The following is a 26,229-nucleotide window of genomic DNA, read 5'->3' on the forward strand; positions in this document are numbered from 1 at the left end:
CCACATAACTGAAGTCCTTCATACCTTTCTAGTAAATTTTCTCTGCCCCTCCCTCAGGCCTCGACATCCTTCCTAAAGGATTGGACACCCTATCCCAGGCCTAACCAGTGGTTTATGAAGGTTTTACATTGTTTCCTTGCTTTTGTATGCTGTGCCTCTTATCAGTGAAGTCCAGGATCCCCTGTGCCCTTTTAACTGCTTTATCAACTTGGTCAATGTTCTTGTATCTGTAATATATACAATGTAATTTTGAAGTGTTTTGATTTTTTTTTGTATCAGGACCCATCTTCAGAAGAACGATTCCATGTGGAACTCCATTTCAGCCCAGGTGCTAAAGGTTGTGATGAGGATGAAAATGCTCCCACAGGGTCTGGGTTTCGACCTGCATCAGCTGAGGTAAATCCATTGGGATCCCTTGGATAATTTTCTATCGTCAAAGATATAACTGATAGTTTTTCACATATTTCTTTGATGAACTACAAAAAAGGCCTCATTTGCCACAGTATCCTACTGATTCACGTATATAACCAATTTTTTTTTCAAACATAGGCATTTCTTCAAAAATTAACATTTCAGGGATTCAAATTCTCCAACGAAAAGAATCTTAAGTCAGTCACAGCTCAGTAGACAGCATTCGCACCTCTAAGTCATAAAGTTGTGGGTTCCAGTCCCACTCCAGAGACTCGAGCACAAAGATCCATATTGAGGCTTGAGTGCAGTACTAAAGGAGTGCTGTATTATTGGAGATGCCTTCTTTCGATTGAGATGCTAAACCAGCGCCCCAGAGCTGTTAAACCGAGGCCCTGTCTGTCTTTTCAGGTGGACGTAAATGATCCCTTGGCACTATTCGAAGAGGAAGAGGGGAGTTCTCCCCAGTGTCCTGACCAATATTTATCCCTTGACCAACACCACGAAAACAATTACCCAATTGTTCGTGGGAGCTTGCTCTGCACAAATTGCCACGTTTCCTACAGTACAACAGTGGTTACACTTCAAAAGTATTTAATTGGCTGTAGAGTGCTCAGGGACCTCTTGAGATCATGAAAGATGATGTAGAAATGCAAAATCTTCCTTTCCTTAATTAACTTTTCTGTGCTCTGCTTTTGGCGTTGAAGGAATTTTGTCTTGAGAAGTAGCTTAGTATGTGCTTTGATCCTGTTGATGTACACAAGGAGTTAAAAAGCAACTTCATTCATAGAAGAATTTTTCTGGCTCATTTTGATACCATTGTTGGACAGGTGCCCTAGGGAGTAGCCAAGCCATTCAGTTTAAATCTTGAGAGATATGTTCAAATATGTTTTTAATTGGTAGAGTTTGGATTTTAGCAGAGAGTTGCTTCATTAGTTCCCACATGCTCTTTTTTTGAAGATATTCCTCTCTTTCTTTTTGCCTTTTTGAAATTACTGAGTCTGCCTGTAGCCTTTGAAGGGATATAATAAGGCCACAGAGCTTCCACTAAGGGTGAATAAAAAAGGGCAAGAGCTGCCGAGTATAAGATTGTTACTTATGGCATAGTTTAGCACTGCTGTTGAAAACTACTATTTTCTATTACACAAAATTATGCAACCTTAACTACTATAAAAAATATGCCATTACTGCTGTTACTTACTTATTCTTTTACTGCTTAATGTATTTGTTTGGCTGGTAAAGCCCAATTCAGAATCTCGGGCAATGTTAATCTGCAGTCTTCCCAAGGTGAGAAGGATGATGCGGTAAAAGCTGTAGCTGAGACACATTGCAGAAGCTGTGTTCATTCCTTGGGCACATTATAACTTTACCTAGATACATGAGCAAATGAAGATATCTCTGAGAACTTGGGCTCACCTATGAGAGAAGCCTGAAACACAAAAGTCACTCATAGGAGTTTTTTTTAAAAAGTGAATCAATCCCAAAATCATAGAATTATGTAGCACAGAAAGAGGCCAATTGTGCCTGTGCCGGCTCTTTGAAAGAACTATCTAATTCATCCCTGCATCACAGTATCTTAACAATGCAGAAGGAGACCATTCAGCCCACCGAGTCTGCACTGGCTCTCTGAAAGAGCATTCCACCTAGTCCCACTCCCGTGCCTTATCCCCATAACCCTGCACGTTCTCTCTTTTCAGGGAGCAATTCAATTCCCTTTTGAATACCTCGATCGAACCTGCCTCCACCACCCTTTCAGGAAGTTTGTCCTAGACTCCAACCACCCTTTGAGTGAAAATATTTTTCCTCACATCACATTTACTCCTTTTGCCAATTATTTTGAATCTGTGCCCTCTAGTTCTTGATGTTCTCTTGAGTGGGAACAGTTTCTCACTAATTACCCTGTCCATACCCCTCAGGATCTTGAATACCTCTATCAAGTCCCCTCTCAGCCTTCTTTTCTCCAAAGAAAACAATCCTAACCTCTCCAGTCTATCCTCATAGCTACAGTTCTTTATCTCTGGAATCATTCTTGTGAATCTCCTCTGTGCTCTCTCCACTGCCTTCACATCCCCTCTCAAGTATGGTGCCCAGAACTAGATGCAGTACTCCAGATGATGCCTAACTAGTTACTTCCCCTTCAAGGATTTCTACCAGTTTTATGTGCAGATTGTTACTGCCAGTTTGGGATTTTCAACTATTTACAATATAAAAATGAATGAATTGTTCAAATTCATGCTACATCCTCGCGGGCAATTATCAAATTAATTGAACTGTTTCTGAGTTGGTATATCGCTAACAATTGCCTTGCAAAGAGAGGATAGGAAAACTGGAGGATGCAGGAAAGTGAAAAAGGGAGGAAATAAGAGAGAAAGTAAGAGAGAGATTGACATAAGGCTGTTTATTTCCTCCATAGAATGAAGGTGGCTCCAAGACTGATCAGGGCAGCATGGAGGATCTTTCGGAGAATCGGGGGAGTGATGATGCGGATGGATTTCTTCCAGCCTTGCCTCAGCCAGCAGAGCCCTTCCAGATTCACAAAAAGTCTGCCCTGACCAAGACCAGGAAGATGGGCTCAATGGAGGTAAATAATGGCAAATGATATGAAGCACATAATGCTAGGTGGTGCTCATCTGGAATTATTTTTCCACTCCAAAGAGAACAATTTCAGCTTTTCCAGTTTCTCTACACACCTAATTGTCTCTTGAACCAATTTGTACCTGCAATTTCACTATCCAGCCCTGGTCTATAAAAGGTATAGAAAGTACACAGTACTTGCAGGAAAAAATGTTAACCCAAGCATTATTTCAGGTTGAACCTTGACTGCAAGATCATGGGATATAGGAATTAACCAGTTAAAATTATCATTTATTTCCAGCCTGAGGAGTACATTTTCTGCACTCACTAGTTCAGATTTACGTGGAGGTGGGGTGATGGGAGGGGGCTGAATTCAAATAGCTGAATTCATCTGTGCAATGCTGAATCTCTACTATCAGGTGTTTCAGACAAAGTGTGTTCAGTGCCCCAACTTAAGGTTACAACAAAGGATGTTTGTTTCGATAGTGGATTAACAGGCACACGTTTTTGTGAATCCACAAGGCGGTTGTCTCTCTGAAAGTTGGGTTATTTTTATTATGAACTGCTGCTGATGGAAAAGGACCAGTTTGTCTTTGGTCAGCTGTACTTCTACAGTGTGAAAGCTCCTTGGTTTACATTTGTTCCTCTTTATGGAGGGGAGGTTTCCCCAGGGTTGTGACATGAGTGTTACTACAATAGCTGTATTAGCAGAGTCGCTATTTGAGATTCAGATCTTCTCAAACCAATGGTTTTGTCAGCAATTACTGAAGTTCTCAGTTTGGCTGGTTTTCCTTTTTATGCAAAGTGTCTCTTTTGTCTGCAGGTGCTGTCGGAGAATTCCTCAAAGTACAGTGGATACCGGCTGCTGGCTCCTCCATATTCTAGACAACTGTCTGATGTGAAACAGAGTGGTCTGGGTAAGAGATTTTGACATTCTTAAACCTCTAAAGAATACAATAACAGTGCAGCCTCACCATATGCACACCACCATAAACAGTGGATGTATGCTTATATACCTGCCCACGAGCAGTAACTTAGCATGCAAAACTTTTTATTGGACTTACTTTTGGATTTTAACCAAATTTTAGAGGTGACTTTATTCATCAAGCATTGGCTCGCTAGGATTTTTGGGATCCATTGACTGGTTTCCAAAATTCACATGGGGGAGTGGTTTCAGGAAAACATTTGGGGTGGGGGGAGAACTTTGTTTGCAAGTGCTTACGTTGACTCATGGGGGCAGGTAGCACCACTGGCTGCTACCTATGCAGTGTTGTTCAATGAAATTAATGATGTGAAGCAGCATCACATGAACAAATATCTCCCTACTGTACTTTGTTAGCAAAGTTAGCTTTAATTTTTAAAAGTCTGAGGGGACAAGTTGCTAAAATTGTTTTTTTGGAGAGATGGGAGAAACATATGAAAAGGGACATAGGGTACAAATGCAAACAGGGAATGTAATATACTCATTGATTAGGCTATGGTTTTAGAATATTGTGTCCAGTTTTACATGCCGCACATCAGGAAAGCCAAGGCCGTTGAAAGGGTGCAAAAGAGATTTACTAAAGTGCAACTTGGAAGACACTAGAAAAGCTGTGGCTTTTCACTAGAACATGAAGGTTAGTAGGAGGCTCAATAGAAGTGTTCAAGCTATGTGGGGTTTTGTTAAGATAGAGAGAAGCTGTGGCTGCTGGTTTTGTGTTAGGAACTACAGACATAGATTTAAGATCACAAATAGAACAAAGGAAGTTGTTAGGAAAATTTTTTTAATGAATGGAATGACCTGGCAAGAACAGAGGGGAAAAGAGATTCTGTAATAGCTTTAAGTAGAAACGGATAAATGTATGCAAAAAAAAACTGTGAATAGTGTAGGAGAAGGGCAAAGTGAATAGTTTATTCAGGTGCAATTGGCCAAATGGCTATGCTGTAAAATCCTGTTATTCTAAGCAGTTAGTATCCCTTAATGCTTATAAAGTAGTTATAGTGTGTGCAGTAACGGTATCTCCACATAACTCTTAAGGATAACTTGTCACTTCTATTAACTGAATATGAGGGAAAGTAAGGGTCCAGGTTGGGTAAGAACCATGCACTAACCTTCCACTTCTGGAACATGGGCCTGGATATTAACAGGAGTGGGTTATGTTGGCAAGGGGTACAGCGGAGGTTGGGAGCACAGATTTTCATGCAGAGTGCCTTTTACCTCTGGCTCCCCCCCATGAGAGTCAGTATGATTGACAGAATTCACTGCTAATCAGCTAGTAGACCAGAGCTGGCTGCAGGACCAGTTAGGTTCAATTACTGACCCCATTGGGAGTCCAGTTGCTGACCCCAGGCATTTTTAATGGAGGAAAGGTGCTTGGTGGCCCATTGAAGCACTCCTGTTTCTCCTGCCCCACAAGTGGTGTTGTAAAGGCACTGAACTCCTCCCCATAGCCTTTCACACCTTGCTTCAGCTGTCAGGTTCCCCAAAGCCTGGGAATCTGGCCGCTCATAGTAAAACCTTCACAGCAGTTAAGTCAGAGGCTGCCAGCCTCATTAGCATAATTAAAATGCTTACCTGCCTCCTGGCAATGGTGTTGACTGCCTACTCTTTTCCCTCCCTCCATAAAAGGAGTTCCATCACCGTTGCTGGGTCAAAACCCTGGAACTCCCTCCCTAACAGCGCTGTGGGTGTACCTATACCACATGTACTGCAGTGGCTCAAGAAGGCAGCTCACCACCACCTTCTCAAGGGCAGTTGGGGTTGGGTAGTAAATGCTGACCTAGCCAACAACACCCACATCCCATGAATAAGCAAATAAAAAAAACTAGGAAGATGGTGGGTCAGAGCCGGCTTCCTGAAACAGTCAGAATTTTTTCCTTTTTAACCCTGCCCCCTCACCCAGTGCTGTGTGTTCACCCATGTTAAAACTCCCCCTGTGGGTTCAGAGCCAAAAGTAATTGTTTATGTCGGCTGTAAATTAATTTTGCCATTCAGATTCTTATTGGAGATGGAGACGGCCAAAATATTGGCTGCGATTTTCTACTAAACAGGCAATTTCGCTCCAGTTTGCTGGTGTGGGAATTGGAGCATTGTCCTACTAGCTTGGTTAGGATCCACTCCTTTATGATTGGGGCTAAGGTCCATTGTTGTAGCAGAGTGGCAACACTGTTAGATAACCATCTAACTGCCCCATGCCTGACCTGGGATTGCTCAATGCTGGCACAGGATGCCTGATATTGGAATTGTTCCATTCCCCAACACTAACAGCCCTCTTCTTGGCAAGTGCAAAAAAAGTGTTGAGTTAAATTATGAATAAAATAACCTGCCCTATAAGATGCACGCGTTTTGATTGGACCAGCATGCTTGGCTTGTTTACGGATCAAGAGATCTCCAGACTTTTCTTTGGGTTGTTTTGACTGTATGCACAATTAACAAAGCGCTTCAGTCTTTGGCATACAGCAGTGATGTGGAGTAGTGATTTCAGAAACATATACACTAATTTTGGTGTCTCGGCCACCCTGTTTTTTTAGCAAGAACAGATCGGTAATGAGACCCAAATGACTAACAAACTTAGTGCTATCTTCCTACTGGCTACTATTTCTCAGTGTGCTGATTTGAGTGTCCCGTGCTCATATTGCAAACAGGCAGCAGCGTCAACATTATTCAATGTAAATCAACAGCAACCTATATTTATGTAACATCTTTAACATGTTAAAATGTTCTAAAGGGCTTCTCAGGAACCTATTCAGACCAAAATTGACACCAAGCCAGGTAAGGAGACATTAGGACCGATATCAAAAAGCTTGATCAAAGAGGTAGGTTTCTTAGGTTGGTTCTTAAAGGAATGGAAGAACTTGCATTTATAGAATGTGTTCACAACCTCAATGTCCCAAAGCACTTTACAGCCAATACAGTCCTTTTGAAGTGTAGTTACTATTGTAACCTAGGGTACAGGGCTGCCAATTTACACACACCAAAGTCCACAAATGGCAATATAATAATATCCAGATCATCTGTTCTAGTGATGCTGGCTGAGAGGCCAATACTAGTCAAGGTAAAAGAAGGAGGGAAAGATGGAGATGTTTAGGGAGGGGATTTTAGGGCTTAGGACTTAGATGCCTGAAGGCACAGCTGCCAATGGTGGAGCAAGGATTAGGGAATGTATAAGAGGGCAGAACTGGAGGAACATTGTTTTCAGATAATTGTGGGGCTGGAGAAGGTTATGAAGGTGTTGAGGGACAAGGTCACTGAGGGCTAGGGTCCTAGATTTGCAGGGAGTGAATTCAAAAGCTTAAGACCTATATCTTGGTCTGCTGGGATCCACTGATATTGTTGAGCCCCAACCCCATTCTGATGCAGTGCAGGGCCCACTGAATGCTGGACCCATCTACTACACAGAATAGGAAACGGCCAGCTGTGTGACACCTTAAAGGAATCTCTTGTAGCAGTTGTGGGAGTGAGAACCAATAGCAAAATGTCACCTTTTGGCCATCAGGATGGGCATTAAGTGTCCCTTGTTGCTTAACCGACCCCCACCCCCTCAATAATGTTGTCCGTCCCCCTCCCCACACCACACAAATTGACCCAACCTGCCCCTTTAACCCCTTGCTGCAGGATTTGCCCGTCCCACAAATTCGGAGCTATCAGCAATTAGAATTCACAGTGCAGCTGATCAACGTCGTGCAGCTTATTGCTGCACTGAATCTGACAAATACCAGTAATGAGAATCAGTTAATCCAAATAGATAAAGTGCGTAGAACTGTCTGTAAGCTGCATCTACTCTTAACATTTATACTTTTCTCCTACTTTACACAGGGAAACAGACATGAGCATTCAGTTTTGTTAACTGTACTTTGTGCATTTTTTTCCATCCCAATTTATCTTCCACTGAAGGGTTTTTTTTTGCACTATTGCAACAAAACTTTGTGAAAACAAAATGCAGAACACTGCCAAACCTATCCCTCATCATACAGCTGCCATGGAGGAATGTGAACCCTTGTTTAAGCTTTGGCAATGCTTTTGCGTCCTTCAGGGAGTTTAAAACTAAATGGTGAATGGCAGAATAGAAGAGATGTATTGTGGAGTGCTCTTTAGGCTCTTTGTTCTTCCGAATTTCTGGAGAAATCCATTTCTTTCAGCACGAATAGACTTGAGCCCTTTTTGGCCTGATTCATGGAACAACAATCAATGGTCAGACGATTGTACGCCCACCCTGGCTCTGTTGGTAAAGGCACTGCCTACTGTAGCACTGAGTCAGACAGAGCAATAACTCCACTCAGCAACTTAGCCAAAAATCCAGTTGCTGCAGGTTGCAAAAACAGGAGACCGCACTTCACTGGCTTGACATATCCCGAGAATGTAAAAGGCAATCCATAAGAGCAGCTTCTCTCTCTGCAGACATCAGCTGCCCTCTGTTTTAGTGGCCATACTGCACGTGCAAGTCCACACTGTGAGTGTCAATTGGCCATTCAACCGTAAAGGACATCATTGCCAAGCCCAGCCTCACTGATCTCACTCAATGTCCACACATGCACACTCTCTAGCAGGAATCACCATGTAGTAGTCAAGAACAGGACCACTTACTGCCTTTACCCCCTTCATAATGCAGGGTGATGAAGCCAGTTTAGCAGCTTCAGTCTCTTCTCTGGCTACACTGGGCTCCGGTTTGGTAATTAATCCTAAGACCTGTTTGCTTTTTTCCAACTGAAATATCGAGGGCAGTTCGTATTGAATAGTTTAATATTCTGAATGTACTGAGCATCAAATTTTAGTGTACTTGTAATAGTGGACTGTTACATCTGTGTTCACTTTCAGCGGTATTGATGCTATGTTTTGATGTGCTACAGCATTGTGCGGCACATGCTGTGAGTTTCTCCAGTCACCTTGTGTAGCATGCTAGCAAGTACTGGACACGAGTTTGCTGAAAAGCCTTGGAGGCAGTGAGCGCATTGACTTCTGAGCAATTAACCACTCTTTCCAATTGGGGCCTTTGTGCTTGTTGGTATCATACAGTGCACCGGCTCATTCTGATAAAAGCAAGCTGCAAAATGTTGACGATATTTGAATTGAAGATATGGGAAGTTGAACTTTTGAACCTCCTGTTTTAAAATTGCAGCATTGGTTTAGGGATTCGCTTTAATGTAGAGCCCTTAACAGATATGAAAAGAGACAGGGCTGGAGACATTCGAAGTAAAATCAATTTCCATTTTGGGATTACACAGCTGTCTGGTATATCTTTTTAGTTGGCGGTGGGGGGTATAATTCACCATAATTTTCCCTCTTTTTTCCTGAATGAACAGAATTGTAATTTAAGGTTTCAGTGGTTAGTGTGTTTTCTGTGTTTTTTTTTCCCTACCCCTCTTTTTTCTTCATTGGAGTAAAGTTCCATAGTGCAACACCCTCTGGTACTTCATGCAAATGGTTGTACTTCTGATGTGGACCTGAATGGTGACTTTTGACAGGGTTGTGCACCTTGCTGAAATTCACTGTCTATCCTCACAAATGAAAAACGTGGTATTATTTAGTGTCACATTTAGACTAGACTGGGTTGAGTGGCAGTTTCCTTTTCTGCAGGACATTAGTGAATCAGTTGGATTTTTACTGCACTCCGGTACGACTTCTCTAGTGCTATTCCATGAATTACAAAAGCTTTTGAATACATTTTCACAACCCACATAACATGGGATTGTGTCAGTAGTGACCGCACAAGGTGTGGAACTCCATCTGGTGCTGCATTATCACGTTGGCTGGGTATCAAGCTGATTGAGAAAGGGAGCAAATAATGAACGCAACTCTGACCTGTCCAATAAGGGAATATTTGAACATGTCAATTGTCAGCCCCTCCAGATTTCTTCCATTCACTTCCCCTATAAAGGACTTTGGAGAGCTGTTCATTACTGCACTAACACACTTCTTCTGTGATCCTAAAAGCAGTCTGTTGTCCCTGAGTAAAATCTGAGGACATTAGAGTATCAGTATGCCAACCATCATGGTGTTTTGGAATCCTTGACCCTCCAATCCCCATGTTACCATTTCAACGGTGCTGCTGCGTGTGGAAAGAAAATGGAGCTGCGTTTGTATTTATGTGGTGTTTATCATTCACTGAAATGTCTCCAGGCACTTCATACAATAAATTACTTTTGGATTGCTGAGACTGTTATTTAAAAAAAAATTAAGCCCGAGAATTTTTCTAAGGCAGATTGAGTTATCCAGCATTGCTCTCCCACACAGACTAGTAGATGAAAGCAGTTTTTTTATTTGTCCTCTGGGTGGGTAACAGTGTGTGGCACAAGAAGAAAATAAGTGAGGAACTTCATAATGTCACAATAGGTACACTTTGTACTGTTGATCTTGGGACAGAAGCCTTGAAAAAATATCTAATTTTAATGATTTTGCTACGTCTATATCGTCTAACCTCCAGTATTGCTAAAGCTGCCCAATATCTGTTTCCACTGACAGATTTCAGTCCACAGATCGTTGTCCACTTGGGCAAGTGACATGAAGTCGTACATGAAGGAGCATCTATGATTCTATCCTGGCCTGTGATGGATTAGCTGATCTACAATTGGCCAGGGAGGAGGGGGGATAGAAAATTCAGTCAAAGTTCCCACTCCTGCTCATCACTGGTGGAAGTGTTTCTGTGATGTATAATGAGTACAAACTCAAATTGTGATGCCTCTTGTCAGTGAATAACTAGATAATTCTCGGCATCTTGATTTCGTAATGGAGGTAACAGAAAGCTGGATTCACCCCTGAAACTGTATGCCAGCAGGAACCAGCACTCCAGGCGAAGAGGGGAGAAATCGATGTTATGGTTGTTAATCAAATAAACTAGATTTACAAAACTTTCTGTTGAGAATTTGAGTTACAGAAAATAATACCAAATATAATTTGTTGTCTTAAATGTTAATTAGTGGCTGTTGAGATAATTAGTAAATTGTTATTGAGAATTGTTTTTATATATGCACGCACAAGATGGAGTTGGAGAGACTTTAGAAACACTCTTCATATGACCACCTAGTGGCCAGATCTTGTAACGACATTATGATATTAGTCATGGCAAAATCAATTGGGAAATGTTGACATGGCAGTTTACAGTGTTAAATGTTGATAGAAATACATAACATCAGGCAGTAAGATTTAAAAACAGGAAGTTGTGCCAGTCACAGTATTTGAAATGATCTCTCTTGCGTCCCTTGTGCCAGTTGAGAAAGTGGCATTGTAAGATTATGTCTTACGTTTTGGAAAATAATGAGTATTGCACAAATTGCTTTGGCTCTTATTTTCACCACTTCAGTTTAAGTATGAAATAATTCCTTATTCATGTTACAAAGATGTTTTATTTTAAAAATCACGCCTTAGCTTTCTTTTTGCTGTATGTTTTACACAACATTTATTAAACTATTGGGAATTTTTGGGAAAAAATGTTATTTTGTGAAAAGAAACAGTGTTATAAATAGCAGCTGCAGCCATACTTGAAAATGGAGAAGACAATTTTAATAAAAGCAAAATCCTTCAGATGCCGAAAATCTGAAATAAAAACAGAAATTGCTGGGAAAACTCAGCAGATCTGGCAGCATCTGAGGAGAGAGAAACGGTTAATGTTTTGAGTCAAATGACTTTCTTCAGAACCGACAATTTTAATGTCTCGGGTAGTGCCTCCCAATGTTGCTTGATGCCAAAAAGTGGCCATTGAGTGACGTCAGGACTTAGATCATCTTGCATGCTCCTCGTTCTTATGTAACCACTGAAGCTCACTGGATGGCCATGTGGGTGAGTTACCAGAGGGTACTGCACCCAGGGAACCACACACCAACAAAGTACTGTAGTTAGAGAGGAAAAGTGTATAAAAGGATTGATAGGGTCGATAGAAACTGTTTCCTTTGGTGGAAGAATCCAGAACTAGAGGGCATCGCCTTAAAATTAGAGTTAGCTCATGTAAGGTTGATATTGGGAAGCAATTCTTCACACAAAGGGGAGTGAAACTCTGGAACCCTTTTCACCCCCCAAAAGGCTTTTGAGGGTAAGGGGCCAATTGGAAATGTCAAAACCGAGATTGATAAATAATTGTTAGCCCAAGGGTAGCAGGGGTTACGAACCAAGGCAGGTAAATGGAGTTAAGGTATAGATCAATCAGTGGGACAGACTTGAGGGGCTAAATGGCTTCCTCCTGCTCTTATACGGCCTGGATTTTGTTAGGTTGCTAAGATGTTTACTGAGGTGTAATATGCACAGATTCAGCTTCTGCACTTTGGTTTTTGTTTGGAGAACATGCTGAGCTGTATAACACAAGTGTGAAATACTGGGATGCTTACAGGCCTGTCACTGGTGGTGGATGCAGTTAGTGGCTGGTATTTCTGGACATTTGTAACTAATGAAGTTTATCTTCACTCCTAAATTTAAAACAAAACTAATGTGATCCCTAACTTCTCAGATGGAAATTCTGCAATGTTTCTGAATGTTGTTTAAAAGATTATCTCCCATCTGTTCTGCATGTACCTGTATTGCATCTTATAAAGGCATGCAGCATGGGGAATTGTTACTAAACATTTTTTTTTTGACCTAACGCCTAACCATCTCGTGTGCAGGTTCCCAGTGTGCTGGTTTGTTCAGTACCACAGTACTTGGTGGCTCCTCTAGTGCCCCTAACCTCCAAGACTACGCCCGCTCGCACCGCAGAAAAAGTGGCTCCAGTTACTTTTCTCTGAAAGATGGTAGGTTGTTGAGAATTGTTTTCAATTTGCTGCTTCAACAATGCTGGAAGAAATCTGAATGCTGCACCTTAGGCTACTCTCATTTTATTAAAATTATTTCAGTAGAAACGTCTTATTCTTGGGGGGTGGGGGAGGGGAGATGTTTTTAAAAAATATCAAGGACTTTTCATTCCTAGCCAGTAACTCCTTCCTTATTGTGGTCCAAACCTATGTGATATTATCGTGTGAGCACAGTTACGCATTGTGATATTATGATACGATCAGCATATCCAATTTCCCTGTGTACAATTTTAAGAAGCATTAACCCAGTTATAATAAAGATCTCCATTAAAACAGCAAGACAATTTAATACAACCAGATTGAGCACTCGTACAGTAATACCACTCATTGTGCCTTGCGGACAATATTTTTCCAAAGCCACTATTCGACCTAGCAGATGCATTGGCTAATCGATATCTTTAGAAGTAACATACTGAGAGGTTCCAGTAATATCTTAAATTGTCATGGTAGATTATGAGCATAATTTCATCTTTGATGCACTGCTGCTTAGAAAACAGCTCCATGATTCATTGTCAACGTAGTTATATTTCTTAAATTGCCAGAGGTTAATCAACTGGAGGACATTTTGTAAAAGAGAAACAGGAAGCTGATTAGTCAGTAAAGCCTTCATGCAAACATTACAAATGGAACTATGGACTGCCATTGGCTGCACTGTCAGATGTGCTGTGAAATGGAGTGAAGGCCTTGGGCTCAACCCTGATGTTCAGTAGAGTAGTTAGATGGCCTCAGCTAGCATTTTGGGGGCACCATAGTCAACCATCATTTTCCAACTTTTGACTCCGGTATGGTTTAAAGGCTCTGCCTTGATGCCTTTTCCAGTTTGAATAACCTACTGACTGTCACACCTAGACACAGGTGAAAACTTGCTACCTGGTCGATGAGTCAGTGCTTTCAAGAGAGCAAGAAGGACATTGGAGGAGAGGGAGAAAATTAAGAAATGGAATCTCAAGGTTATACATTTTGATGAGTAATCAGCTCTCTGGTTCACTCTAGATTAAACACTGAATATGTATTTTAGAGTTTGATGAAATAATTTAGTGTCTTCTACCTATCAATTGAGTAATCGGTTTCACTGTCAGCAGGATACAGAGTCCGCTTGATAGAGTCACCACAGAGAAACTTTCTTCAGATGCATACAAGGGCTAGGAGCAAGCAGACAATTCACGATAATAAACAGTGGGTGGGTGGTCATGAAGGCAACCATACTCTTATATAGAAGGATACATTTTATATGATTCATATTTTTGCAGATGTTTATGTCAGGGTCTAATTTCACCACTGGTGCCTGTAAAGTGTGATGTGAAACCGACAAACCAGAGTTATACTGCCGGTTCCCAATTTCTGCCCAGGGATAAAAGAACTCTATGCATGTGTGTTTGCATGGATGTAGGATTGTGTTGCCTGCTTTTCCAATGCCTGTTTATTTGTTTCGAAATAAAGTAGAGCTAAACTGAAATATAATTAAATTAAATAGGTCCGGAGATCCATATGGATGAGGTAATTTTTTTAAAATGTATTTATTCATTTCTAAGATGTGGGTGTCACTGGCAATATTTATTGCCCATCCCTAATTGCCTCCAAATTAATTGATATGCCAGTCTTTGTTGTATTATACTGCAGGCTTGCACTTGTTCCTGGGAAAGGTAAGCTGTTTTGCCAGCTTGACTTTTTGTTAGTTGCAATATGAGAACATTTGACAATCTGTTAGTAAGATACTTCAAACTGTTTCCATTAATTTCAGTGGGCGAGTATGTTATGAATGTGTTAGGAATGTAGGAAAGGGGAGTGCCATCTCTCAAGGCAAGCACTGACTCCTGTTGCATTCACACACACCCCGGCTATGCAGTGCCTCACTAATTCACGTTCAATATTAATTATCACTTGGTTATAATATGAAGCTATTGGTATTTTAGTTCTTGAAAAACAGTAATCTATTGTTTTAACAGTGTTCTTTGGCCCAGGGTATTAGAGTTGAGTAAATGAATGCAAACAGTAGTAGAGTAGACTAAATAGAGTTGAGGATGTTTCTGTTGCCAATGGAAATGGGTTCTGCTGGCTCCCACTGCAAGATAAAGTTTATCCGTAATATTTACACTGTGCAGATGCTTTAAGTAATGTATTCAGATTAGATGTAACTCTCTTGGTCAGTCATGAGTTATCCTTCACCTTTTCCTTTGTGCTAAACTTCCATACACTTTGCAGTAGTGTATATATTGTTCAAGGGTTTGAAGGAAAGTCTTCCTGCTACATAAACTATGTTCACTTTTGACAACATAATGACAAAGTCTTAATTGTACTGGTTTAACAATCCAGGATTGAAGAGATCTTGCTGTTACCTAAAACAGGGATGAAGCATTTTATCAGGTTTGTTTAGTAAATATATCTTTCTAGATGGGCTTCACACCTCCAGGAAATGCTGATGCCATCTCTTCTCCCCTATAAAGAATGGCCTTTTGTGTGAAGTTTTGGGTTTGACTTCCTGTATCTTCCTTCCCCATCCTTGTAGACAATATGACTGAAGCAAGCAACTATGCAATGGGGAGAGATGTACCAAGCTGTGTAATGGAATTGGATTCTTTAAGTGCAGAAGGGATATTTATATTGCAAACCCATCTTTTAAAAAGTGGTAGTTTGAGCTCCAGAAAGCTGATTGTACTGTTGCAGCCTTCTATTAATTAAAAATGCACACTGATCTTAAAATTTGGCTTTGCTAAATCATAGAATTTAGGATCTAACAGATTGTCATCAGTAAGGGTAACTGCAGAACTCATCTCAATTAGTAGAAGGGTGTAACTTAGAACAGACAACAGAGAGTTGTATCTGAAATATTTTACTTTACATTTTTGTGACTTTGGAAAAGGGAACAAGAGTTCAGCAGTCCCGTTCTTTCCCTCCTATCTTTACCCGTGCTTTCTTTTAAGTCTGTGCCTTTGTGACTCTGAAGCTTTTTGCTACCCCTTCATAAAGTTCCGAGGTTGTGATTTTAAAAATTTTTATTATTGTATTCCTTCTTGGGATTCTTTTACATTTTCATTAACATTTTTTAGCTATTTTTAAGCACTCTTAAGAGCTCCTACCCAGCAGGTGATGAGCAAGTTTACAGAGCTTACTGGCACTGACAGGTGGACCTATTGTACCCAGAAAACAGGGAACTAATCCAAGTTGGCTTAAGCTGTAATACTGTACAAACTTTTCTTCAAAGCAATTCACTATCAGAAGCAATAATGATATTAATGTGGATTGATTGACTGGCCAGACAACACTTAATCCCTGACAGGATTTTCCATTCTCAGGACATGGATTGAAGTTGAATTTAAAAGTGATATGATGAAAGATCCATGTACCAGTAATGGCTGTAATCCAGTCTCCAACAAGCTCTGGCTGGAATAGAGAATTTAGGGCTGATTGCCACACAAGCTGTGCTCGCCTAGTAGGTCAGCTGATTAATGCAGTGAGCAGCAGAGCTGCACTAAAACCCTGGTCCGTACTGAGTTAGCTGGGCTGGATCAAATCTGGGGCAACAATAGGGGCACCAAGGTTGACCTCCATGAGCATTGGTTAGGGAAGGGACAGTCTTCCCTTTGACCACCGTTCAGTGATCCATACTGGAATGTGTAAGTTGTGTCTACGTACACTTGTGTTGCACGTTTATGTCTTACTGGACACCGGCATAGAGGTTGTTGGGCAAAAACAGGATCAACTCAACTGTGATGTCCCCTTTGGTTGGATAGACTGCCAAAAAATAGTCACTTGGGCAAAGGGGAGCCATGAGATGGTGTCTCAGCGAGAGTCAGCAGAAGAGTGTAACCAGTAACAATCAAACAATAAAAGTCCTGTGTACTGGGCTTAGTTTGGGGCATTATCTTCTTCAGTTTTTGTGTTAGCCGTGATCTGGTCACCAAAAAATAACTCCTGGTGCACGTCGTAGTCCGATTGTCTTCTACATTTTTTTTATTGCATTATCCCGCACATATCGCCCACAGTTCTACTCTTGGCAACTTAACATTTGGTACTATCATTCCAGTCATGGGGGGAAAGTGTGCAATTTATCAGTTGTGCCCCCTTCCTTATTCTTATTTCAATCTCCAGTAATTGAGAAATGTTAGCACTAAATGATTAGTTGTTTCAGAAGATGCTTCAAGGAATCTTAAGTTACCATGAAGATTAGATTTACATTGGGACCTTTCCTTTGACAGCATGGGAAAAGCCAGTGGTGCCTATTTCTGCTGACTCAGTGCCAGATATAGGCAACCCAAGCTGCCTTCCTATAATGCGCCTGATCTTTTGGACAACAAATGAATGTAATGCTATTATTACAGAAATGCTGCCAGCACCTTAATGACAATATAGGAATGGTGAGACAGGAGAGCTCCACTACTCACCGCCCCCATGGAGTGACAGATCTCTGCACGTGTGGCTCAGATGCATGCAGTGAAGCTATGCAAGTGAGACATTTATTTATTTAATGGAAAGTAAATGGACAGCCCGTAACAGTATGGTGGGCTAGGAGGGCCATCTTAATTTCACTTTGTTTCCTTAAAGGCAGACTTTGTACTGGCACCGTTTGTACTTCTCCTGGAGCAAAACCATCACCTAGAGATATTCCAGTTTTGTCGATACCAAGCTAGATTGTGTTATGTGCTTGTGTATCAAAAATAGAACTGCGACATGAGTATTAAAGGTATAGAAGGTCTGACTATTCCTAACGCTGTTAACTTGCTGATACCAGGCACCACTAAGGAAACCTGACTCTTCAAATATGACGTGGGAATTATGCTGTTCAAGGTGCCTACTTTATTCTTTTGAGTCTCTAAGTTTGTTCGCATTTGAATTCCCCAGTCTTGGGCATATGACTTTCAGTACTCAAACCAGCTTTTATGTCCATTGCTCTAAAAGAAGAGGATTGTGTTAGATCATGGTGAGAACGGTTGGTTGGATGGGTATAGAAAAAGATGCATTGCCAACCCTTATGCATGCTAAACAATGCCCCTAATAATGATAGTTAAGCTCAGGGGCAGTGCAATCCATGCAAGGCATCCCAGTCTTCTCCCCTATCAACACAATCAAAAGGGGAGAATATTGAAGCAAGAGGCCCCAATGAGAGAGGATTGGGGCTGCATTTTTCTTCTAAGGAGTCATCACCCGCTCATGTAATGTGGGAAGTTCTCTGTTAAAACTGCAGTGTTAGTTTTAACTTCAGTCCTTTTTGTTTCCTCAGAAATGTTATCTATGCCAGCCGTTAAAAGATTTTCTGTCTCGTTTGCAAAGCATCCGACTAATGGTATGTTTGCTTCTTTTCAATTATCCTTTACAATCTAAACTTTTTGACTTTTTTTTTGCATGGTTCTTAAATGCACTTGTGCTTTTTTAAATCTTTTAAATGTCCACTTCAATCTTTTCTTTTCTCAATTTTTGTTTTTCCCCTTCTTATTTTTTCATTACTTCAGCATTACCACACCAAAATCTTTAACATGATTCCACTTTAATATGGAAAAAAAATCCACACATTCTTAACCCTTTTTTTAAGTTGATGACTTTTCTTTTCTATAAAACTTTCATCAGTTTAGAATAGCAATTGCACCTGTCAATCACTCCATTTCACCAGCTGTGAAGCTCTGACTGGCAACCATTTACACCTCCTTGATTTCACTTCACTGTCCAGTTAACCATCGGAAAAACTTGACTATCTTTTGCAGGTTTCGAGATGCATGGCCAGGTTTTCTATCAAATGGGCCCTTGGTAGTAAAGGTTACCAATGAGGGTCACCTCCTGCTCAAAGAGGCCATTCTGCTAACTTACAATTGGTATCAGTGACATCGTCCTAGGAAGGGGGTGAGGCAGTAATCAATTGAGTCTCTAATTCTGCATCACATTTCCAGTGACACCTGATAGAAAATACATCTCTGTGACAGGGGCAGGCTCTCAATGTGTCCACTTGAGGGGAGTGATGTAGGGGTGGTAGAGCCTAGGTCGCTATATCCCAACAAAATGGTGCCTTTGGGAGAGGAGGGATTTAAAAAAAATTTGAACTTCAAACACAGCTTTTGCATTCAGGCAGAAGGTAAAATCAAGCTAACAATTCTCCAAGGGTGGAAATGAAAACTCTGCAATTCGTTTAAGTGTATTGTTGGCCATTTTCTATTGCATATATCCAACACTGGAGGCAGTAAGTATGTGTTACACACCAACAGTTGGCTCACCGTCGAATTGTTTGAGAAAACTAGGTCAGGATATTTATTATATGATGGTTTATTAGATCTCAGAATGGTGTTCCATTTAATAGATAACACCGGCCAAGCCAACAGGAACCCATGTCATTCTTATTCAATCATGCAATGTTTTTTCACAGTCTGCATCTGTCGTCTTTTCATTTTCATATGTATGCATGATACACTTTAAAAAAAAAAAGTGGAACTTGGAAGTGTGAATTGCATCCTTTTCAATTGTTCGGACAAATTGTCTCACTCACACTTCTTGTTGGTGTTTGTACCTGGAATTTTGTTCAAAAACTCTGTTCTACTCATGAGCCCCAGTGTCCCAGATAACTGCATAAGTCAAGCATGGATTTTACTGCATGAATTATCACACTCCCTCTCAGCCAAATTTCTCCCCTTCTGAATGTAGTACGAGGGTATGGTTGCACAGATTGTAACTAATCATATCTTCATTTAACTTCTTTACACAACAGCATTTGTTTTTGCTCATTTGAGACACGGTGGAAGTTTGACAGACATAAGTAAGCACCCTGTTTATTTTGGAGCTAAGATTGCCTTACTGAAAGAAATCTCAGCGAATGGGGAGTGCAACTGTATCAACACCCAGAAATATACCTGTGATTTTGGATAGTGAGAGAGCAATATATATCTCATGCATGATCCTTCTTTTTGGGGGTTTCATTTACAATGGAGGATAATTAATACATCATAAACTCCTACATGAATGAAGTTTTCACCAGTCTTAGACACATTGTCCTAGCCCCCAGGGCTTGGGTCCCCATCCCATTCGCCTACAATCGAGGGCATATTACTTCACCCAATTCATGACAGTCCATCTTCTTTGGATTTTAATTAATTGAGAAAAGTTATCAAGTAAAGTAGGATCTTCCCATTAGACCCTAAATGAATTTCTATTTCAATTCATTATTGAGGTCATCGCCCACAGCTTTTGTCTAATTGCAATTGGTTTCCTTTCTCTGGAAAGATCACCTCCTATGGAGATTAACTGCGCTAGATAGCATGATGTGTCACTGTTACAGGGCCTGTGTGTGCAGTTAACCCAAAAGAAAAGAGAATCTGTTCCCTTGAATGAAACTTAATATCTGTGCTTGAAGATGGTAGAGTGATTGTTGTATTCATTGGAAGTGTTCTCCATTTGGTAGGTAGGTGAAATATTTTCAAGCTGCAGGATTGAGATGCACTTCAAGCCCACATGGAGTGCCACGTCAGCATATCAATCTCTGCCCAAAGGTCACTGCAGAGTCCTCTAGATCTCAGTTGAATATCAGTCTGAGTTAATGCATGCACGGCTAAGCTTGGGGTAATATTCTCGATGTCTTTATTTTCATCATAGAAAACTAGTTTGTATTTTCAGAATATAATTGTGACATTCACCAATTAAATTTATTAGTATTAGCCATGGTTTAGTTGGTAGTTGGCACATTCACCTGAACCAGAAGACTTATGGGTTCAAATTCCGCCCCAAAGACTTGAACACAAATATCCAGGCTGACACTCTAGTGCAGAATTGAGTGAGTGCTGCACCATCAGAAATATTAGACAGAGGCCCTGTCTGTTTCCAGATGGATGTAAAAGCCCCCGCAGCACTATTTTGAAGAAGAGTACACAAGTTCTCCTCGATGTGTTGGCCAATATTTATTCCTCAATCGGTATCACAAAAAGCAGACTGACACTCCAGTGCAGTGCCAAGGGAGCTCTGCAGTGCCATGGGTGCCGTCTTTCTGATGAGATGTTAAACTGAAGGCTCCATCTGTCTGTTCAGGTGAATGTGGAAAGATCCTAAGGCACTGGTAACAGAAAAGGATATTCGCCTGGTATCCAGACAATATTCCTTCATCTAGCAGCATTATTGATTTTTGGATCTTAATGACAATGTAATTGCCATCTTTGTTTAAATAAGTCTATGCATCAAAAACAATTCTCTTTGATGCAATTGAAATGTTTTAATAATATAATCAGGCTGTAAGTAAATGCAAGTATCTTTTTCTTTCTGATTTTTACTTTAAGAAATACTAACGCATATTCCTTTTGGTCCAGTTCGAGATCAGTAGCTCATTGTCTTTCTCTCTTCATCTGGTTCATTCTTTTCTTTGCTGTTTCAGATTCTTACAAATGCTTTTTCCTTACTTAATACAATAATAATGATGGTAATTGTGTCCTTTTTACGTTGCTGTTTTTATTTTGTTCTTTTCTCCCCACTGATGCCGTTCCCTAGACTTGCTGGACAATCATCACGTGGCGCAGTTGCTGAGGCGATTTTCAGCTGATAACAGTTTCGCACAGAACCTGGCCCTTGATGGTGCCTTGGCCCGGCACCTCCACCAGTGCTCGTATCACATTCGCCTCTTCAAGAACTGGCTGATCTCTGGGCAGGATGATATCAACTGCCTCTACGGTATCACCTGCACCTTACTGCTGCATGGTTGGCTTTGGATGAATCTTGTTTCAGGCCATTGCAGCTATGACGCAGCTTGCAGATTTGGACCTAAGTGAGCTTTGCGGAGGAGGGCGGTGGGGGAGAGTTGGGGGAAGTCATTTTTCCCCGCAGGTCTTTTCACAGCCTGCAAATAGTGGCACTCTTTAAAAATACTGAAAATGCTTGCTAGGTTTTGGATTGTGGATAGAAAAAACCTCACTACTAACACGGTGGTAGGGCATTTTTACAGGTTAAAAGTCAGACTGCACAACGACTGAAATTCCTTCTGTTTCACCACTGTACAATCATATGTAGATGATTGCAAGAGCCTAAGGATGCTGATTCTCAACAGGAAATGATGGAAGTACAAAAAAAAAAGACAAGCAAACATTTCAACGGTATACCCTGGCAGCCTGTCACAATTCTGACCAAAGGCGTGTACCAAGGATGTTAACTTGTCTATTTTGCAGGTATCCACAAACCTGTTGTGTTTTTCCATCATCTTCTGCATTTTTATTTTGGACTACTGGTACTTGCAGCTTTTTCACGAGAGCTAATTATTAGCATTTTAAAAAAATTGTGTTTTTATTCTTGAGTAATTGCGAGTCTGATTTTTAACTGGTGGAAACAATGTGCCGTTGCCTGTTGGAGATGGATGTTTAACCGCGACCATGTTCAGCCCCCTCCGACACTGCGCTGTGTGTAGGCTACTTGGGGTGTCTGTTGGCAGAGCCTTGCGGTTCACTTTGGCAGCGTTCGAGCGAAGGGAGCTGTCATGCTTTGTTTTATTTTGGTTGTGTGCCTGGCTATTTTATTCCAGCAGGCTTTGAGCTATTATGTTTGAAATTAAATGCTAACTGTTGGTGAGGATTTGTTATCATGCAATATGGAAACTTTGCCCCTTTCACCCCATCCATTATCCATCAGCCATTGAATTAAAATATATTTCTCTTTTCAAATAGAGAGAATGGAATAAAAACTGATGATAAATGACCAAAGAGGAAGAAAGTTGCATGGCTCTGCATTTTTAAAGATGAAATCAATAGTACTTAGCAAAGTGAATGCAAAATAATCAGAAAGAAACAATCTACACTAAATCTATTTCAGGCATGAGTTATTAAGTGGAAAGTTTGCTAAGTTTAATTCAAAGCAAATCACTTTTTATTTCTGCACTGGCTGTGATTCAGCCTGGTAACCATGACATTACAACCATATAGATGGGAGCATAAGAGCCCAGCATCTATGTAAAATTAAATCTCTGAATGCAGGCCACCTATTAAGGGCCTAAGGATTTTTACAAGGTCTCCAATGGCTCAGGTGTAATGTCACCATATGACTGATGATCCTTGCAGACCAAGAAGCTCCATGTTCAATCTCTAGTGTTTACTCTTTTTACGAAGTTAGCCAATTTCAGTCAAGGCCGTTGCTACTCTCCATTGCTCTATGATGGGAGAGGGCATGAGGGGGGTGGGAGGGTGAAGTGGAGATCAGGAGTGTCAGTCATAACGATGGTTATAACTGTCAGGAAAGGTTGAACAAGCTGGGGCTCTTGTCTCTTCAAAAATAAAAGAGGCCAAGTGGTGATCTGACAGATTTATTAAAATGGTGATGAGGTGTGATGGAGTAGATGTAGAAAATGTAGAGATACCTCCACTTGCGGGCAGATCAAAAATAGGGGCCATAAATATAAGATAGGCACTAATAAATCCAACAGGGAATCAGTAGGGCCGTTAAATATAGAGCTGGTTTCAACATGGAGTCATTGAGGCGAATAGCATAAATGTATTTAAGGGGCAGCTGGAAAAGCACAGAATAAAGGAGTAGAAGGATATGTTGATAGGATTAGATGAAGAAGAGTAGGAGGAGTCCCTTTTTGGAGCTTAAACACCAGCATAGACGGGTTAAGCTGAAAGGCCTCTTTCTATGCTGTACGTTCTATGCGATTCCATGGTCTAATTGTTGGACAGTGGCAGTGTAGATGTTCAGGGGAGGACAGCACGTGCACCCTGGCCAAAGAGCCCATCAACACATTCTGCCTGAGCTCACTCATAGAAAGTGGTCATTTGGTCATAGTAATAGAAGATACTTGTCACCTGCAGAGTTGTAGCTCAGTGGGAATCAGATGAGAGGAAGGGGAGGAAAAAGCCATTCATATTATCCCATTTAATAGACCAACCTCAGTCATTCATGTCTTGTCATATTTGTTAATCCCTGGATCTCTTTCCCATTTCTTTTGCACAGGACAAGGTAGAAACATCTGGTGAACAATAAAGTAACATTTAATACCCTTATTTGCCAAAAATGGCATGAAATAGTGTTCATAAAAATTCAGTTATTGTATGACCCACTTCCTCATTAGTTAACTGAAAACCATCATCAATCAGTGTTCCCAAAAAAGATTTAAAAACTAGTTTTCAGGACTTGCAAGCTCTTATTTCTCAATATGTATATCTAGCCAAATTTTCTTCCTGCCTGTTAACTCCAAATATAAGGTGCTGCTTTAATTAATTCAATGAAAATGGCAGAGTGCACTCATCTCACTGAGAAAAGAAAGCCACCATAGAAAATCACAAGTTCAGGAGGGCTAATATGTAATGGCCAGAAAATATGAATATAGTTAGCACCATAAGGTCCAAATAGAGGAAAATCATCTGATTTAAATATTTTCTCTCCCTATCTCTGACGAAATGGTTGTTGGACACTAAGTGTAAGCAGATTTCAGGATAGCTGAAGTAATAACATGTCTGGGAGAAAAGGAGCATGGTTTAAAATGGCGTGGTGTGCTGTGTAACAACAATTGCATTTTAGTGCAATTTACCTTTTCTCTGGTAAAATTACCTGTTGTCCTAGATTGCTTTCTGGTGAGGAAGATCTAGTGTTTCCCTCAATCACCATTATATTGCTTTCAATATCTTCCCCACAAACAAACCCCACATTGGAAGCCTAAATTATTTAATTGATGTTAAACCTAGTATTTCTTTGAAGCTTCTCTTGTCTCAATCATTCAATTTTGTAGCCTGCCACAAAATATACCTGTGCTGGATGTTTTCTTTAAAAAAATTGGAATAAGTGAGAAATGCTGGATCTCACAGCCAAGGACTGTCGCCTTGAAGGTCTCTCCCTTCCCCCACTCTCTCCCTCTCCCACTCTCTCTTGCTGTTCACCCAAATTTTGTTCCTGTGCAAATTCAAGCATTTGTTTCATTGCCTATTTTTAAAGTATCTAATTTATTACATCTGGCTTTCAGGCAGCCGTTGTTTCTACCAAAATAAAAACCACCTCCAGCTCCTCTAGTGGGCCTGAGGAGCATGAGCCTGCTCTAATAATTGTAAGGCAAAGTGAACTAAACATTTATAGTATTTATCTGTTGAAGGTAGCCCTACACCACAGCACAAAGCAGTTTACTTGACACTATGTTAGCGGTCTCACTCAAAGAGCGTACAGAATGACTGGTGTGTGGGGCTAAGGTGTGCTGTTTGGGTCAGTTAAATACAAACAGAAAAAAGCAGTGCAAACTTGGTTGAGTTACTGCTTGTGAATCTTACCAAGTATTATCAGTGAGTTTATTTCCTCAATGTGTCTCATTTCCTCCATCCTTTTACACCCATTCAGGTAGTGAGGATGAGTAAACATTCAGTGCCATTCATGCATCGTTTCCCACTTGATTGAATGGGCAAGTGAGTTATTGGTTTCCAGATGTTGCTGCTGTAGCGGAGTAGGCAGGTAAATCAGTGCTTGCTGCACAATGCAGCAACACCATAGCTAAATGTTTGCTAACTAGGGTGCCTAGTGGGAGAGGATTTATATTCATATCTTGAACTCCGAGTGACTGCATGATTCCAGCTTGCCTTCACTTCTTTTATTCTTTCATGGGATGTGGGCATCACTGGTAAGGCAGGCATTTGTTGCTCATTCCTAATTGCTCATAAACTGAACATTTCAGAGGGCAACTAAGAGTCAACGATATTCCTGTGGGTTTGGAGTCACGTATAGGCCAGACCAGGTAAGGGAGGTAGATTTCCTTCTCTAAAGGACATGAGTGAACCCGGTGGGTCTTTACAGCATCAGTGTTAGTTGCCATGGTCACCATTACTGAGACTTGCTTTACATTCCAGATTTATTAATTGCATTCATATTCCACCAGCTGCCATGGTGGGATTTGAACCCATGTCCCCCAGACCATTAGCCTGGGGCTCTGGATTGCTAGTCCAGTGACATTGCCACCACACTACCATCTCCTCCAAAATCTATTCCCAGCTTCTGTCCATGAGAATATATCTCCTCCGTTCTCGTGCCTCCTTGCCCCATCCGAGTCAGAACATTCAAGTGAAATCATCTCTTTAAGAACACAATTGCTGTAATGTGACGAGATGCATGCTTTGAGGAGGTAATTTGTAAATACAAACAGTTTTATGTTCACTAATCTACCAGGAACAATATCAAGATAATTGGTGTTTTTGACATTCTTTTCATGTCGTCACTGGAAACAAATTGAGACTTCAAAAAAATAAGCATAGTTACAACCTTTATTCAGTGAGGCTTACTGATTATAAACTCTCAATAGGCCATGACCGGAACTAGCGTCTCCTGTGAACTGGGCCAATTGTAGTTCAAAATCATATTATTAATTTGCTTGTTTTACTTTGTTGTACTACAAAAGAGACAATGAAAGTCAATTTAAAATAGTTCTAGAACCTTTAGCAGTTGTATCCATAAAGAATAATTCCACAATGTAACTCATTAGAGCTCACTCCTGGCCAAATAAGCGATGTTGCATGTGGAATGAGTCCTGGTAATTGTGTGTTATGGATATATGGTTTATGATGTACATGAGTAGTTATT

At 40.7% G+C, this 26,229-nt stretch overlaps 1 protein-coding gene across 11 annotated transcripts in view; it reads left to right on the top strand.

Annotated features, from left to right (window-relative positions):
• The window catches only part of LOC121271927 (inositol hexakisphosphate and diphosphoinositol-pentakisphosphate kinase 2-like), a 125,092-nt gene that overhangs the window by 83,577 nt on the left and 15,286 nt on the right, over positions 1 to 26,229 (top strand). For 4 of the 11 annotated variants that reach the window (XM_041178169.1, XM_041178174.1, XM_041178172.1 and 1 more), the window contains 5 exons: positions 280 to 396; positions 2,822 to 2,989; positions 3,806 to 3,899; positions 12,550 to 12,675; positions 17,954 to 18,016. In XM_041178169.1, coding sequence (XP_041034103.1) covers positions 280 to 396; positions 2,822 to 2,989; positions 3,806 to 3,899; positions 12,550 to 12,675; positions 17,954 to 18,016 — 568 coding nt within the window. Of the gene's footprint in view, positions 1 to 279; positions 397 to 2,821; positions 2,990 to 3,805; positions 3,900 to 10,420; positions 10,741 to 12,549; positions 12,676 to 17,953; positions 18,017 to 21,186; positions 21,488 to 26,229 lie in introns of those variants that run through there. The other 7 variants (XM_041178179.1, XM_041178176.1, XM_041178171.1 and 4 more) reach the window with 7 other exon arrangements.

Source organism: Carcharodon carcharias, chromosome 32, assembly GCF_017639515.1.
Source record: "Carcharodon carcharias isolate sCarCar2 chromosome 32, sCarCar2.pri, whole genome shotgun sequence".
NCBI classification, from domain to species: domain Eukaryota; kingdom Metazoa; phylum Chordata; class Chondrichthyes; order Lamniformes; family Lamnidae; genus Carcharodon; species Carcharodon carcharias.